The following is a 17,975-nucleotide window of genomic DNA, read 5'->3' on the forward strand; positions in this document are numbered from 1 at the left end:
ATCTTCATTGCCTCCCCACTCCGGGGACTGTCCAGCCCTTATGCTGTCTTGACAGTACTTGAGTGGATTTGCAGACCCTGCAGTCCTAGCTTAGAGAGGAAGAACTGCATCCAGTCAGTTGGTGACAAAGGACCATAGTCCACATCTGATTTTCCTTTCTTTATAGAGAGACCCGGACCCACTGGGCTACAAGTTGAATGTCAGTTTCAATTGGAAGTGGGGTCCCCCTGGGTTTATAGCACATGCACACCAGTCTAGGGGGTCAAGGCTTAGGCTGAGGAAGATTTGGGAGATCTGCATTTCTCATCTCTGATTCATCTTCAATTAGCAGTAGTTCTAAACCCTTCACTTTGTGTTTATTTGCCCCACTCTGTCAAATAACCTTCTGAGACCTAACAGATCCTTTTTAGGAGGAAGGAGGAGCTGTTATTTTTACCAGTGTTTTCTGTGCCAGGCCCTATGCTGGGCTTGTTCCACACGTTATTTAATTGAATCTTCACAACAAGGCTGCAAAGTATTATCTCTGTTGTCTAGATGGAAGCAGGTGCAGAGAGGTGAAGTCACCAGAGCCCCACAGCAGAGTGGTGGAGCTGGGGTTTTGGTCCATGTGGTTGGCCTCCTCACCCACATCCTTGGGCGAGAGGATCTAGGAGCATCATTTCAGTTACACACTTGGTAATTCATTATTCATTTTGCTCATTCACATCATGCATCATGACTGATCCTAAGTCCTGAGCTGTCAGAGGTGGTCCCTGCTCTTTTTTTTTTTTTTTTAAAGATTTATTTATTCATGAGAGACACAGAGATAGAGAGGCAGAGACACAGGCAGAGGGAGAAGCAGACTCCATGCAGGGAGCCCGATGTGGGGCTTGATCCCGGGACCCCAGGATCACGCCCTGGGCCGAAGGCAGGCACTAAACCACTGAGCCACCAGGGATCCCCTGGTCCCTGCTCTTGAGACGCTTTTGCTTTGGGTATTCTGGTTAACCCATCTTTGTGCCTGTAAGGATTACTCTTTTTTTTTAATTCATTTTTTTAAAAGATTTTATTTATTTATTCATGAAAGACACACACACACACACACACACACAGAGGCAGAGACATAGGCAGAGGGAGAAGCAGGCTCTATGCAGGGAGCCCAACGTGGGACTCGATCTCGGGTCTCCAGGATCAGGCCCTGGGCCAAAGGCAGGCACTAAACCCCTGAACCACCTGGGCTGCCTAGGATTACTCTTTGAAAAAAGAAGCGGGGCCCTATTCCCATAGGAGCCAAATGGATGGCCGAGATTGGGGGATGTTTTGGATTTGCCAGCACTTGGCTACTACCCAGCCGGGTCTCAGTTCTCAGATGATTCAAGTATTGAGTTGAGAATGTGGCAGCCCTGCAATGGCCTGCCCCCTGGAGATGCTTATTTCTACTTCGAAACTCTCAAGGGGTTCAGTTGAGAATAGCATCAGCGCTGGGGTTAATGGAGCCGTGTGGCTTCTTTCTGCCTTGATTTCATTTCCTTTCATTTGAAAAGGTGTAGCCTCTCAGAGCCTTGTTTTCCTTATTTGTCAAATAGGGACCACAACACTTGATAGAGTTTTTTGTGAGGCCTGAAAAACATGTCAAGCATCTGATATGGGGCTCAATAGCATTCTTATCTTTTGTCTCAGTTACAGACTTCATTCCTTTGCTGCCCATGTTTCCATGGTTTACAAAGTCGGAACTTGTGACTTCTGCTTTCTCCGAGCATCCTTTTCTACCTTGTGGTAGACTTACCTTTTTGCTCTTAGCTCCCAGGAGACAGGCTTCCCTCAGCAGGGAAGCTGTCATCTGCTTTCTTCTGAGACATCTCAAACTTTCTTCTCTTTGGGATATGCATGTGCCCACGAGTGCTGGAGGGTTGGGAATGAGAATGGAGGAAGAACCTTGCTTGGGCTGGTGCTTGGGAGTGGGGTAGAACTCTGGCTTTGGCTGTCACGTGTATCCAAGTTCAAGTCTTGGTTCTCAGGGACCTGCTTTTTGGGAGCCTCTCGTGCTGGAGACTTACAGGGGCTGCCCAGCTTCTCAGGGGTTCAGGAGAGCCTCATCCATCCAGAGGTGAAGCTTCTTACACTTTGTTGCAATAGAATTACCTGGGAGACTTAAAAAACTTCCCTAAACCCGGACCTTCTCCCAGGCTGGTTAATTCAGAATCTGGAGATATGGTAATCAGGTCTCTGTATTATTTTAAAGTTCCCCAAGTTCCCCAGGTGAGTCTAGAGTGCAGTGCAGGTTGAGAACTGGTACCCTGTGCTGTCACCCTCACGGCTAGGCTGTTGCCAGTTGTTCTGTCCCCCTGCCAGCTATGTGTGTGACCCCTGCTTATACAGTGTGTTCCTTTCCATGCACTGCCACGATATCCTCAGGAATGTTGCTGAGCAGCCCAGATGTTTGGTCTGTCCATTATAGTAACACGGACAAGGGGCTTGGATTTGGTGGCTAACTTATAGAGCAATTCTTTTAGGGTTATTACCAACAGTTCCTCCTCTGGTCATGGCTTGCTCTATCCAGGTGTCCTTGCTTTCACTTTTTACCTAGTGCCGTGATTATTCCCATCATGGCAGACACTGTTGGTGGCCGTCCTGGTATCCAGTCTCCCCCTTTTCCTCACTAACAACTCCTGAATTGTTGGGGCTGCCGTGTGCTCACCTAAAATCAACAGCTACATTTTCCAGCTGCCTATATAGGGGTGGCCAAAGAATTATAAGTAGAAGGTGCCAGGTGGGGCTTCCAGGAAAGCTCCTAAAAGATTGCCTTACTCGGGATCCCCGGGTGGCACAGCGGTTTGGTACCTGCCTTTGGCCCAGGGCGCGATCCTGGAGACCCGGGATCGAATCCCACATCGGGCTCCCGGTGCATGGAGCCTGCTTCTCCCTCTGCCTATGTCTCTGCCTCTCTCTGTGTGTGACTATCATAAATAAATTTAAAAAAAAAATTAAAAAAAATAAAAAGATCGCCTTACTCATTTGGGAGGCAGGAGACCTTAGGTCATTACCATTCTTTTTATGATCTGGAATTCGGATGTGCTGGGTAATGCTCTGGCAGCCATTTTGTGATTGTGGAGTGACCTTACAGATGCTGTATGCTAAGGATGACAGAGTAGGAACAGAGAAGGAGCTTGTGGACCTACCATTCCAGCCCTGTCCTGTTTCTGAAGTTCATGTTACATGAGAAAAAATTCAACCCTTCCCTATTTAAGAGACTGTTCTTTCTGGTCTTTGCTACTAGTCCCTAAATTCAGTTCCTGATAACTGAATAAACCAACCTGATGTATAAGAGCAGTCCAACAAATGTCAGTGACTGTCTCTGCCTCCTCCACCCCCTCACTCTAGCCACACACACACTCTTCCTCCTCTGATCAGTAACTGGACATCTAGCTTGCTGGGAGGCTGGTGGAGCTTGGTGGAATCTCAGAAACTCACAAAGGACTGATGCATGGATCATGCCCAGCCCACAGGTGAGTTTTATTTGGCCCACACTTATTTTTTAAAATGCTGAATTTGTTGCCAGCATTTGAAAATCTGGTAATTTTGCATAAATTCTAATTTCTTAGAAAATCTGTTGGCCAAGGGTCTTCATTTCTGCCTGGCAACAGTCAGCTGCCCCCTGAGATGAGACAAACAGCTCTGTGGATTGTCATAGACCTCCCCTCCCCTCACATCACCTGTGTGGCTCTGAAGCCATCTGAGTTTGCAGCCTTCCGTCTCCCTATCCAGACACACCCCAGAAATGGCCTGCTCAGATGGTATTCCTGAATTTCCTGTGCCTTTCTTCTGCATCTCCCTTGACTCAACACTTAGCACATCGGGGCTTTTGTTTTTGTTTTTTTCCTCTCCAAAAACTGAGCATGCACTTTTGATAAGTGGAGAGAAATCAGCCTCTCAAATGTCAGAAAACAGCTGATGTTGCTTCTTACTTGGAGGCATCTTGACTTCCCTTCTCATGTGTCTTACTGAGGAGAGGCAGTACGAGGGAGAGCTTGCAGGCTCCTCAGGGAGCAGCTGTTGGGATGCTTGATTGAGGCTGAGACATCCAGAGGACAATTAAATTGAGCATTGACTATGAATTGCTTTGAACGCCATGTTATGAGTAAAAATGACTCCCTCTGAGTTTGCCCTCACTGTACTTTGACATATAACTTATGTGTCCCCTAAATGGCAGGCATTGGAAGATGCACGATAAGCTCTGCTGTGCTGATGAAGTCTCTTCTGTGACCTGCATGCTCCTCAGTTTCCTGGACCTCTGAGGAAACTTCAGCTGCTGGGGCTGCACCTCCAGCCGGGGTGACCCTACTGGAGCTGTTCAATGCAGTCTCGTTTCTTTTTTTTTTTTTTTTTTAGATTTATTTATTCATTCACTCATTCATTCATTTATTCATGAGAGACAGAGAGGGAGAGAGGCAGAGACACAGGCAGAGGGAGAAGCAGGCTCCATGCGGGGAGCCCGACATGGGACTTGATCCAGGTCTCCAGGATCACACCCTGGGCTGAAGGCGGTGCTAAAGTGCTAAGCCACCGGGGCTGCCCCAGAGTCTCTGTTTCAGTCTGATGGAAATCCTCACGTCCTTGGTCATTAACTACTCTTGGAAAATTGAATGCCCATGCAGTTTTCACAAACATAGGAGAGTAAAACAAAAGCTGTTTTGATTATAAGTAACTTGTAGCTATAATTCTTTATGAGTTATACAGTGTGCAGTATGTTGTGTCTTTGCATTAGCAGCTTTAAGCTAAATAGTGCCACAATGAACACAGAGCAAGTTCTCAGTAGATTGGCTTGGGATGAAGAGAGGAAACAGCTAAGTGGAATTGGCATTCCCAGGTCTGCTCCAAATTCTTAGGGTTAATTCTCCCTGGCTTATGGGTACTAATGGGATTTCACAGTACACAGGATGGTGACTGGGCAACAGGCCTAGGAGATTCTCTGCCTGCTTTGGAGATGGTTTCTGTGGGAAGCAGGACTCTTGCCGGGGCACCCAGATGCCTGGGTTCACTTGCACAGACTGCAGTAAATGGGTGTGGGGTGGGCCGGATGGAGCAGGGGCGGGCTGATGCATCCTGGGTGCAGGTAGGTTCTGTTGGCCTATGTTGGCTGATGTCCCAGTTATATTGTAAGATGTGTTTATAACTGTCAGATTGCTTGAGTTTCATAGGAAACATAGTGAATCGCCTTATTATATAAAAAGAAAACTGAAAAACGGAATGTCCTAAAGGCTTTATTCCATATAGACTTATGAATATGGTCATTATATGACAGTTCTGTGGGAGAAGAGTGAACTCTGGAGGCTAGCCCACTTACCAGATTTTCATTTCTTTTCAAAGCAGTGTTACTTGGGGTCCAAGTGTGAATTTTTATTTTTGAGAATTTGGCCATGTGTTCATTATCTAGGCCTGTTTTGTTGCCCCATCATATCCAAACATTGTCTACCCCAATATTATTTTCTAGTTATTCCAACAGAAAATCTGGTGTGTCTTGAGAAAAACTACTGCCATGACTTATTAATGGATTAACTGGGATTTTCATGGGGTTCATTCACCCAAATTTATCATAGAATATAATTTAATAAAAGAATAGAATAATTCAATTAAAGTTCTTTTTTGGAATAATATTAGCCTTCAGGGATCCCCAGCCCCCTGTGGACACTGCAGTTACTGATGTGGCAGACTGCTCCTTTAAGATATGAGCTGCAAGCCCCTCCTTCATCGTTGGGCTGGCTCTCTTCCACTTGCCCCTCAGACCTCTCTTCCCTCTTCCCCGCCCTGTGTAGACTGCATCAGTGGGCTCCTTGTCCTCTGGCTTCCAGGGAGGTCAGGGAATGCAGGGTGGAGTGAGATCAGTGTATTTTAATCCCTGGCTCCCCCTCAGAGGGCCACCACAGCTGGCCTTGTTGTGCAGCCTGTCTGGCAGCCCCCTCCTTTCCCTTCCCCTTTAGGCGATCACCAGCCCAGGGACACCGTTCCACCCGTCTGTTTCCCTACATGCTGCCAACACCTATGTAAGTATTCTATTTATTAAACTCTTAAAATATCCCAATTGGAATGTGCCATCTGCTTCATGCTGGGACCATAACTGGTACAAACAAGCATCTGATCCACAGAGAGAAGAGGACTGCTGACCTCTTGGTGGTTAGCAAAGATAAAAAGGGGCCCAGTTAGCCCAGCTGAAGCATTACCATCTAAAATCCCCACCCAAACCTTTCCTCAGGAAACCTGTCCTTTCTGCCTCTAAATGTCATCTCTTCTCAGATGGTTTTAGTGTTTTCAGAGACCTGGGTCCATGCATGTCAGGCTGGTAGCACCCCAAGTTTGTTTTGGTGTGTGTTTCAAAGAGTAGCAGAGCCAGCACTGCAGGGGAGATCTCTGGAAAGTCATAGGTTATGGAATATGAATCGACCTTTCTAGTGTCTCTGACTTGCAGCTGGCATGTGTGTTTTAGGAAAATAGAAGGATTGATGTTATGTAATGTTTTGACCCCATACCAAGATTCATATGTTGAAGCCTAATCCTCCGATGTGATGGTTGGAGGCCCATTTGGAGATGGGCCTTTGGGATATAATTAGGTTAGATGGAGTCATGATGGTGGGGCCCTCAGGATGAGATTAGTGCCCTTTTAAGAAGAGACACCAGAGAGCTTGCTGCTCCCCAACCTTGCACCCGTGTGCATGCGAGTGTGCGCTCACACACACACCAAAGAAGTCACATGACCACACAGCAAGATGGTAGATGCCTACAAACCAAGAGAAAGAGCCCTCAGAGAGAAACCTATTTGCCAGCATCTTGATCTGGGGCTTTCCAGCCCCCAGAATTGTGAGAAATACATTTGCTGTTCAAGCCACAGAGTCTGGTATTTGGTTTAGCAGCCCAAGCTGAGTGAGACAGACGTGTAGATGTTTTGCCAAACATGCTATCTGTATTGTCTCAGACAAGTGATCTACTTGGTGGTCCTTGCTCATTTAGAAATTTCTGTTTTGCCAATTCTACTGTAATATTTAAAGACATTGGGGATTTTCTGGCTGAAATTTAAGGTTTAAAGGCCAATGCACCTTTTTTTCAGACTGGTTGAACTTAGAAGTGAGCACATTTTCTCAATTTTGCCATTGCTAAAAAAATCCCTTTAAGCTATAGATGTTGAGGAGGCTGGGCCTTTGGTTTTGTTCCTAAATGGAAGTGGAAAGGTGCTCACAGAACGATGCCAAGCACCAGTGGCTGTACAATTTGTTTTATTTTGTGTGCTTTTTTTTAATATAGGATATAAATAATGACAAAAATTACAAAATTTATAACTGGAAGCCCAAGCATATTTACACATTTTTGTTTCAGCAAAGCTACTATTTACTTTGCTCCTATACAATTACCTTTTGGTACCATATTTCAGTGTTATTTTACTCTCCATTTACTACATACATATCAACAGTGAATAGGCAAAATATATACAAGGAACTGTTCAGGTCAAGTAATTTAATATTGTATTAAAATTCTTCAACACTGAACTAAATCCATATACATTTGTCAGTTTCAAATAAAATTTAGTTATCCTTCTTTAAAACTCACCAACTGATGAATAACTGATAATCCTCAGGTTTAAAATAATACAGGTTAATTAAAAAAAAACATTAAGACAATCCCACAATTTATCAATATCTATAATGAACTTCAAAATGATTCACAATATGATCAGTTAGAACAATATACGTTAAAATGTTACTTTTTTCTATAATGATATTGGTACTGTTTATATAATTTGATTCTACATAAATATACATTATGGTATCATACAAATACTCCACAGAGACATTAAAAAAATTAAAATACCTTAAAGAAATGTAAGTAAATTTTATTTAATCAAATAGTAAGCAAACATTTATTTGTTTCAAGAAAAGAGTTTTATTACTTTGGAATCTCTCTTTTTTTTTTTTTTTTTTGTATTTTTTTTCTAGAAAAAAAATTTTTGCAATAGAATTTTATTAACACCTTTCTCAAACAAGGTTTCCATGACAGAAATCTTGACAGCAGGAGCCCTAAATTTTTTTTTAACGTTTTCTTTAAAACACTGTGAAGGTTAAAAAAAAAACAATCTTTGCAGCTTATGGCTGCATCAGCACTTTCGGTTGGATGCCAGTCTGCTTGCCCTAATCTCCTGCTCTGGGGAGGGTCATCAGCGCTTTGCCATGCCCAAGCCGGTCCTCTTGGTGGTAGCAGTAAAAATTTAGTTATTTGAAGTGAAACCAGAAACATCCTTCACAACTAACCTAGTTTTATCAGTGCATTAATGAAACATTCTTTTAATAAAAATATTTAATACAAGACACATTTTTCTGTGCATAATAAATTCCTCTGTTTTGAATCATTCTTAAATTTTGAATCAATCCATAGATGTAAATGTTTTCTTTATCTGACATGGTTGATTACATATAAAATCCACAAATATAGAAATTGGGAAACAGGATTTCCTGGCAATCATGGGGATGGTTTTTATCCTTATGCATGGAATGATGCTCAGTGATATGATTTTACAGGTGTTTTATGGGGGTTAGTTCTGTTCTGATTCTACCTTTAAAACTGCTGACTGTGAAAAAGCCAAGATTTTTATACTTTTAGGCAGTATTAGAGATCCCCTGTACCTTTTTTTTTTAGGTATTATCCCCAAATTCAGCAAAGCAGTGTTGGGGGCAGAGTCATTAGAAATAACCTTGGGTGGTGGCAGGGAGGGGAGTCGGGAGAGTCAGCAAAAAATCTCAACTCATGCCTTTCAGGGGTTACGGCTGGAAAGTCTTGTTTGCACACTTTCTGTCACTGGTGCAGAAAGAACGTCCCCAGGAATGGCCAGCGGCCTTTCGCCCGTGACAAGGCCACACAAACAGAGCAGTCTTCCTCCTGGGCTGGGTGGAAACGGAGGCGCGAAGGGAAGCCTGCTCCGGGACTGCTCAGTGTGCAAGGCACCGCGAGGACAGGAGGATGGGGAGTATCAGAAAATTGTGGTTTCATACTTGGTATTAATTCCTCTCTTGGCTTCTTGTCCCGGCTCCACAATCCACGGCAGATTGGCCAGAGTCTTTTGCTCAGATGGGTCGATCTGCTTTAAAACAGAAAGGCTGATGCCTGTTATACGGTGCCTGTAACCGGAGTGCGTATACGCTTCCTAACACTTCCTGGGAACGGACACTAGGCCCTGACAGGACTGCGGGGATATTAGTATGTGAAAATCATGTCTTTGTCCTTTTGATACATGTTTATTGCATAAGGTGTATGCGGGGTACTCGGAGGGTGGGCAGTGACTGAGAACCAGCCCTTGCTCTTGAAGGCACACAGATGGGGAGCAAGCACAGAAGCACTTCAATATACTGAGGAGAGGGAATGGAGGAAGGGAGGGTGCTCTGTGGTTCGTGAGCCAGGGGAGCTCCCAGAGGAGATGAACCAGGTTAGGTTACTCTCCAGCTCAAGCCTACAGTAGTTGCCATCACAGACTAAACCCGAAGTCCTCAAGGCAAAAATCTTGAAAGTCACTGGCTTTGCTTCTCCCTGCATGCCAAGCCCACATCCTGGGCCTCTGCTCACATCATCTGCTCTATGGGAAGGCCTTTCCCCAGACACCTGCATGCCTTGCACCCTGATGTTATTCAGGTCACAGCTCATCACTACCATCTCACCTGTTCATCACCCAATACAAAATAGCATCCTAACTTTTCTGCTCTCCTCTGCTCTATTCTTTATAATCCTTCTGCCACACACATCATGTTTATTAGTTTCATCTTCCATGGTAGTGTAGGATTTTGTTGTTTGCGGTTTCTCTCAAACTTAGAAAAGCTCCTGGCAACCCAATAAATAAACAGCACACAATAAATGCTTATTGAATAGATATTATAAAAGAATGAAGTAATGTCTAAACAGCTGAAGGGTGAGCTAGAGTTTGCCTCGTGATGGGGCAAGGAGAGGGGGAACGGCACGTGCAAAACTCCTGTGATAAAGAGAAGTGGCTGAGAACTTGCAGTTAGTTTGCAGAGTGGAGAGTGGAAAGGTGAGCAGGGCCAGGTCAAGGTAGGCCTTGAATCAGACTGAGGCTGAGCTATAAAATGCTTAAAACTGTTCTGGTCCCCGTGCATCCAAAGTCAGGCCATTCCTGAGTAAGGCTTGAGCTGTGAGCTCTTAGGAGGGGCCTTGGACGGAGTTTTCCATCACACTGCTGCTTCATCTTTTGGTGTTTCCACATCTGCCCTGGCCTCCTGCTCTGCTCAGGAATGGTGGGGCCAGGAAGCGGGGAAAGGCTCTCATTTCTCTTGCAGTGTGACCTTGGGAGCCTGCTGGAAGGCTACGGGGATCCGTGCCCTTTGACTACCTTCCAGTATGAACTGATTGTATCTCCACAAGGCTCACATATGCTTAGGCATTGTGGAATATGTCTCAGCAATAAACAACTGGATTTGAGGGAAATGGAACATGGGCACCAGTTGAGGGGGATGGGATGTTGAGGCAGTTAAAGGACATCAGTATTATTCACTGTGTAGTTCATATTTCTCAGTGGAGGCTTTTAGATGCATATTCTATGAGCCCTCATGGCACCCAACCCAGTTGTACTCTTCTGGAAGGAGTCTGTGGAGACCAGAGTCAAGTCAGATGGAGACATCTGCCATTGACAGATTTATCAGTCCAGTGAGAAAGAATATGATACGCTAGGAGATAATCCAAAAAAATATTCTGAAAACTGGACATTTAACTAGAGGTTTTTTTGGGGGGGAGGGGAGACAGATAATGAACAAATCTCCATCAATAAATGCTACATAGAATTAAAAGCAGGTATACAATTGAGTATGACTAGGTGTCTACCTCAGAATGGGCCAGAAAAAGCCTCTTCATGTAGCTGAGACCTGAATGACAAGTGGGAGTCTGCTGTGCAGAAATATGGGGGACACTATGGTAGGTGGAAGGAAAAGGTGGCACAAAGGCCTCAGGTAGGAGTGAGCTTTGTTCTGTTCCGAAGTAGGAAGGTCTGAGCATCAAGAGAGAAGCTTGATGGGAAATCAGGTTTAGGTACTTGGGGGCAGTGGTGCCATGATCTGATGTGTGTTTTAGGATCACTCTGCACGAGGAAGAAGGAAGGTTGTTAGGCTATGTACTGCCATAGTTTTGGAGAGAGTAGTGGTGGTAGTCTGTGTAAGAGTGACTGAGGAAATGGAGAGGAGTGGCTGGATCTGAGACATGTCTTAGGGGTTGTACACAGTGGTCAGAGGAAGATGGGAATTAAGGATGACTCTAGATTTATGGCTTGAGCAGCATGGTGAATGGTTATGCCATTTACTGAGCTGGGAAAGACAGAGAATAAACAGCTTTGAGGGGAGAATCAAGGATTCTGTTCTGGGGACTTCCAGGGAAGATGGCAGAGGGGGAGAATCCTAGGCTCACTTTATCTCCTGCTATACCTTGATAACACCCCCATCAGTGTAAATGACCTGTAGATTGGCAGGACAGACTCACAGCTAGACACAGAAAAGAGGCCACACTGAAGAGGGTAGAAAGGGTAGAGATGCAGTTGGGAGCTAAACAGACCTGCAGGACCTAAGGAAGGGATACTGTGGGTACAGAGGGGAGAGGCGCAGACCCCACCCCAGGCACCAAGGACCTGCACTGGGAAGATGAATTCCCATGACACTTGGCTTTGAAAACCAGAGGGGCTTAACGTTGTGGATTTTTACAGTCAGTGGGGCTTAACATACCTGGAACTTTGAAAATCAGTGAGAGAGAGAGAGTGAAAGGAAACTGAGTCCCTGCCCTTAAGGAGACAGCATAACAAATAGCGTCACCAGGATATGGCATTGAAGCAGCAGTTTGAAAGATACCTGGGGTATACGGGAGGGAGGGAGATTTGTTTACTGATCTCAGAGCATGTGCTGCAGGGGCAAGGATCTATGGGAGACTTACTCAAGAGAAAATGAACTGGCAGGCACCAGTTCCCTCTTCCACGCTCCAGCCTAGACCAGTACACCTGTGTGAACCACTGCAGCAAGAACACTCACCACTTGGCTTGCTAACAGCATGCCCTGCCCTCAAGCTCTCCTGCAGACCTACCCCCAACCTGGTCTTGGCCAGTCCATCCAGAACAACGCCACAAGCATGGCAGTATGCAGGCAGCCCTGAGAGGGGTTAGCACCACTCCCAAAGGGACTCCCAGGGAAAAGGGTGTAAAACCATGCACAGCAATCTGACTGTGGCCCGGAGTGGGCTGGAGACTGACATCCGGTCTGACTACAGGCCCCACTCTCCAACAAAAACTTCTCAGGGTACAACCCAGGGAGAGTGCCCTGCATTGTGATGCTCCTGTAGCTCTGGAAAATACCTGGTCTAACCCAGCTCAAGCCTAAGGCAGCCCCAGACTGGCCTACTAACACAGGGAACCAATCCCTGCCCACAATAGGCAAAGAGAGCCATAGAAGACAACTGGACTGAAGGCAAAAGCAGCTCAGCCACAACAGTAAGGTGCACACAACACACATAGGGGACACCCCATAAATGCCAGGTTCTGATGAAGAGGGGACATTGCACTGCAGGGCACTATAGTGGCACTTTTGCTTTTTGCTAAGGCCACTACTTTCAAGAGCAAGAGGCATGACTGACTCTGTTCTGTGTCAGAACAGACAGGGAGTTAGAAACAGACAGGGAGTTAGACAAAGTGAGGAAACAGGAATGTGTCCCAAATGAAAGAACAGGACAAAATCACAGCAAGACAGCAAAACTCTCAGAGATAAGTAATATGCCTGATAAAGAAAGGTCATAAAGGTACTTACTGGACTTGAGAAAAGAGTACAGGACCTCAGTGAGACCCTCAACAAAGAGATAGAAACAAAACAAAACAAAACAAAACAAAAAAACAATCAGAAGAAGAACCCAATAACAAATTAAAAATACACTAGAGGGAATAAATAGACTAGAGGAAGTAGAAGAATGGATCAGTGATGTGGGGGACAAAGGAATGGAAAGCAATCAAGCTGAACAGGAGAAAGAAAAAAGATTAACAAAAAATGAAGAATAGATTCAGGGAACTCAGTGACACCATCCAGTATAATAGCACTGCATTATAGGGATCCTAGAATGAGAAGAGAGAGGTAAAGGGGGCAGAGCATGTATTTGAAGAAATAATAGCTGAAAATTTCCCTAACTTGGGGAAGGAAATGGAAATCCAGATCCAGGAGGCACAGAGAGCTCCTAACAAAATCAACCCAGGAGGTTCACACCAAAACATATTATAATTAAAATGGTAAAAAGTAGTGATAAAGACAGAATTTTTAAAGCAGCAAGAGAAAAGAAAAGTTACATACAAGGAAGCCCCAGAAGCCTATCAGCTGATTTTTTTAGCAGAAACTTTGCAGGCCAGAAAAAAGTGCTGAAAGGAAAAAACCTACAGTCAAGAATACTCTACCCAGCAAGGCTATCATTCAGAATAGGATAGAGAAAGAGTTTCCCAGACAAAAGTTAAAGGAATTCATGATCACTAAACAAGCCGTACAACAAATATTAAACAAAACTCTGAATGGAAAGACCATAAGCAGGAGTAAGAAAAGTAGGAAGCACAAAAGCAGTAAAATTAAGTATACCTTTAAAATCAGTCAAGGGATTCACAAAATAAAAGGATGTAAAGTATGACACCATACACCTAAAACTTGGGGAGGGGAGGAGAGGAATTAAAAATTTAGTGTTTTTAGAATGGGTTCAAACTTAAGTGACCATCAACTTAATATTCACTGCCATCTGAATAAGATGTTATTTTTAAAAAAATTTTATTTATTCATGAGAGACAGAGAGAGAGAGGCAGAGACCCAGGCAGAAGGAGAAGTAGGCTCCATGCAGGGAGTCTGACATGGGACTTGATCCCGGGTCTCTAGGATCACACCTGGGCTGAAGGTGGCGTTAAACCGCTGAGCCACCTGGGCTGCCCTGCATTAAGATGTTATCAGAAGGGAGACATGAAGACCCCTAAATCTGGGAAACGAACTAGGGGTGGTGGAAGGGGAGGAGGGGTGGGGGTGGGGGTGAATGGGTGATGGGCACTGAGGGGGGCACTTGACGGGATGAGCACTGGGTATTATTCTGTATGTTGGCAAATTGAACACCAATAAAAAATAAATTTATTTAAAAAAAAAGATGTTATATACAAACATTACGGTAACCACACAACAAAAACTGTGACCAGATACACAAAACAAAGAGAAAGGAATCCAACTACATTACTAAAAGCCAGCAAACCATGAGAGAAGAGACCAGAAAAAAAGAACAGAAAATACTACAAAACAAGTAACAAAACAGTAATAACTACATACCTGCCAATAATTACTTTGAATGTAAATCAAATATATAGGGTGATGGAATGGATAAAAAAGCAAGACTTGGTATATGCTGCCTCATTTCAGACCTAAAGACACCTACAGATTGAAATGAAAGTGAAGGGATAGAAAAGCATTTATCATGCAAATGGAAGTGAAAAGAAAGTCGGGGTAGCAACACTTCTGTAAGACAAAATAGACTTCAAATCAGACTGTAACAAGAGACAAAGAAGGACACTACCTAATCCTAAAGGGGACAATCCAACAAGAAGATACAACAACCATAAATATTTATGCAACCAACATGGGAGCACCCAAATACAAAAAGCAGTTCATAACAAATCTAAAGGAAGAAACCAATAGTAATACAATAGTAGTAGGGGACTTTAACATCCCACTTAAATCCATGGGTCATCTAAACAGAAAATCAATAAGGAAAGAGTAGCTTTGAACGACACCTTGAACCAGATGGATTTAACAGATACATTCAGAACATTCTATCCTAGAACAGAATACACATTCTTTTCAAGTGCACATGGAAGATTCTCCAGAATAGATGTTAGGCTGCAAAATAAGTCTTAACAAATTCAGAAATATTGAAGTCATACCATGTGTCTTTTCTGACCACAACACTATGAAACTAGAAACCAATCACAAGAAAATATCTGGAAAGAACACAAATACAAGGAGTTAAATAATTAATAGGCTACTAAACAATGAATGGGTCAAACAAGAAATTAAAGAGGAAATAAAAAATACATGGAGAAAAATGAAAACAATGATGCTAAATCTCTGTGATGCACCAAAAGCTGTTCAAAGAGGAAGTTTACATCAACAGGCCTACCTCAAGGAGTAGAAAAATCACAATGTAACTTTACACCTAAAAGAGCTATGAAAAGAGAAAACAAAACCTAAAACCAGCAGAAAGAAAGAAATAATAAAGATTAGAGAAGAAATAAATGAAATAGAAAACTAAAAAACCAACGGATCAATGAAACCAGGAGCTGGTTCTTTGCAAAGGTCAATGCAATTGATAAACCTCTAGCCAGACACAACAAAAATAAAGGACTCAAATAAACCAAATAAAAAATGAAAGAAATAACAAGTGACACCACAAAAGTAAAGAATTAGATTATGAAAAATTATATGCCAACAAATTGGACAACCTAGAAGAAATAAATTCCTAAAAATCTATAATCTCCTAAAACTGAATCAGGAAGAAATAGAAAATTTGAACAGAACAATTACCAGCAATGATATTGAATGAATAATCAAAACAACTCCCAACAAACGAAAGTCCAGGACCAAAAAAAAAAAAAAAAAAAAAAAAGAAAGTCCAGGACCAGATAGCTTCACAGGTGAATTCAATCAAACATTTACTTTTAAAAATTTTTAAAGATTATTTATTTATTTATTCATGGGAGACAGAGAGAGGCAAAGACATAGGCAGAGGGAAAAGCAGGCTCCCTGCAGGGAGCCTGATATGGGACTTGATCCTAGGACCCCAGGATCATGCCCTGAGCCAAAGGCATATGCTCAACCACTGAGCCACCTAGATGCCCCTCTACTGAACATTTAAGAATAGTTAATACTTATTCTTCTTGGGACACCTGGGTATGTCTATGTCTCTGCTTGTGTCTCTGCCTCTCTCTGTCTTTCAAGAATAAGCAAAAATCTTCAAAAAAAAAAAAAAAAAACCCTTTTTCTTCTCAAACTTTTCCAAAGAATTGAAGAGGAAGGAAAGCTTCCAAATTCATTCTCTGAAGCCCACATTACCCTGTGATACCAAAACCAGATAAAGACACTATCAGAGAGAGAGAGAGAGAAATTATAGGCCAATATTCCTGATGAACATTCATACAAAAATACAACAAAATACTGGCAAACCATATTGAACAATACATTAAAAAAAATCACTCCCCACTATCAAGTGGGATTTAATCCTGGAATGCAAGTGGTTCAGTATTTTCAAATCATATCAATAAGAGAAAGGATAAAAAGCATATGATCATTTCAAAAGATCCAGAAAAAGCATTTGACAAAGTGCAATATCTATTCATGATAAAACCCTTAACAATGTAGGCTTAGAGGGAACATACCTTAACATAATAAACACCATATTCAAAAAACCCACAACTAACTTCAGACTCAATGATGATAAACACAGCTGTTCCCCTGAGATCAGAAATAAGAATGTCCACTCTCACTACTTTAATCAACAAAGTTCTGGAAAGTCTAGCCAGAACCATCAGACAAGAAGAAGAAATGAAAGCAAAATTGGTAAGGAATAAGTAAGGTAGCCAAATTGGTAAGGAAGAAGTAAACCTTTATTTGTAAATGACATCATACCATGTATAGAAAACCCTAAGTCTCCACCAGAAAACTATGAAAACTGAGAAATGAATTAAGTAAGGTTTCAGGATCCAAAATCAGTATACAGGAAACCACTACATTTCTATACACTGATAATGAGGTAGCAGAAAGAGAAACTGACAAACCAATACCACTTAAAATTGCACCAAAAATAATAAAATACCTAGGAATAAACTTAACCAAGTTGTTCTTTTACCTGAAAACAACAGAACGCTGATAAAAAAAAAATTAAAGATGACACAAGCAAATGACAAGATAGTTCATACTCATAGATTGGGAGAACAAATAGTATTAAGATGGCCACACTACCCAAAGCAATCTATAGATTTAGTGCAATCCCTTATCAACATACAAACAACAGTTTTCACAGAACTAGAACAAACAATCCTAAAATTTGTATGGAATCACAAAAGACCCTGATTAGCCACAGCAGTCTTGAGAAAGAAGAACAAAACTGGAGGCATTACAATCCCAGATTTCAACATATCCTACAAAGCAGCGGTCATCAAAACAGTATGGTGCTGACACAAAAACAGATACATAGGTCCATGGAACAGAAATTAACCCATGTATTAATCTTCAATAAAAGAGATAATATGCAACAGGAGTCTCTTCAACAAATGTTGCTGGGAAAACTGGACAGCTACATGCAAAAGAATGGAAGTGGCTCACTTTCTTACACCATACACAAAAAATAAACTCACAATGGAGTAAATATCTAAATGTGAGACCTGAAACCATAAAGATCCTAGAAGAGAGAGCAGGCAGTAATTCCTCTGACATCAGCCATAGCAGTGTTTTTCTAGATATGTCTCCTGAAGCAATGGAAACAAAAGCAAAAATCAACCATTGGGACATCAACATAAAAAGCTTCTGCACAGCAAAGGAAACAATCAACAAAATCAAAATACAACCTACCGAATGGGAGAAGATATTTGCAAATGACAACTCTGATAAGGGGTTAATATCTACAATATTTAAAGAATGTAAACAACCCAACACCCAAAACGCCCAATCATCCAATTAAAAATGAGTAGAAGACGTGAAAAACATTTCTCCAAAGAAGACCTATGGATGGCCAAGAAACACATGAAAAGATGCTCAACATCCCTCATCATCAGGGAAATGCAAATCAAAACCACAATGAGATATCACTTCATACCTGTCAGATGGCTAACATCAACAACATAAGAAACAAGTGTTGCAAGGATATGGAGAAAAAGGAACCCTCACGCACTGCTGGTGGGAATGCAAACTGGTGCAGCCACT

The 17,975-nt window shown here is 42.6% G+C and overlaps 1 protein-coding gene across 37 annotated transcripts in view; it reads right to left on the bottom strand.

Annotated features, from left to right (window-relative positions):
* Positions 1 to 7,227: 7,227 nt before the first annotated feature.
* ANKS1B (ankyrin repeat and sterile alpha motif domain containing 1B) overlaps positions 7,228 to 17,975 on the bottom strand; it is a 1,023,959-nt gene continuing 1,013,211 nt past the window's right edge. For 24 of the 37 annotated variants that reach the window (XR_011994937.1, XR_011994933.1, XR_011994931.1 and 21 more), the window contains one exon: positions 7,228 to 9,100. Coding sequence is in view for 26 of the 37 variants with exons in the window: in XM_072724641.1 (XP_072580742.1) it covers positions 8,990 to 9,100 (111 nt within the window). In the remaining 11 variants the exon portion in view is untranslated. Of the gene's footprint in view, positions 9,117 to 17,975 lie in introns of all 37 variants that reach the window. The other 13 variants (XM_072724642.1, XM_026013124.2, XM_026013122.2 and 10 more) reach the window with 6 other exon arrangements.

Source organism: Vulpes vulpes, chromosome 10 (genome assembly GCF_048418805.1).
Source record: "Vulpes vulpes isolate BD-2025 chromosome 10, VulVul3, whole genome shotgun sequence".
NCBI classification, from domain to species: domain Eukaryota; kingdom Metazoa; phylum Chordata; class Mammalia; order Carnivora; family Canidae; genus Vulpes; species Vulpes vulpes.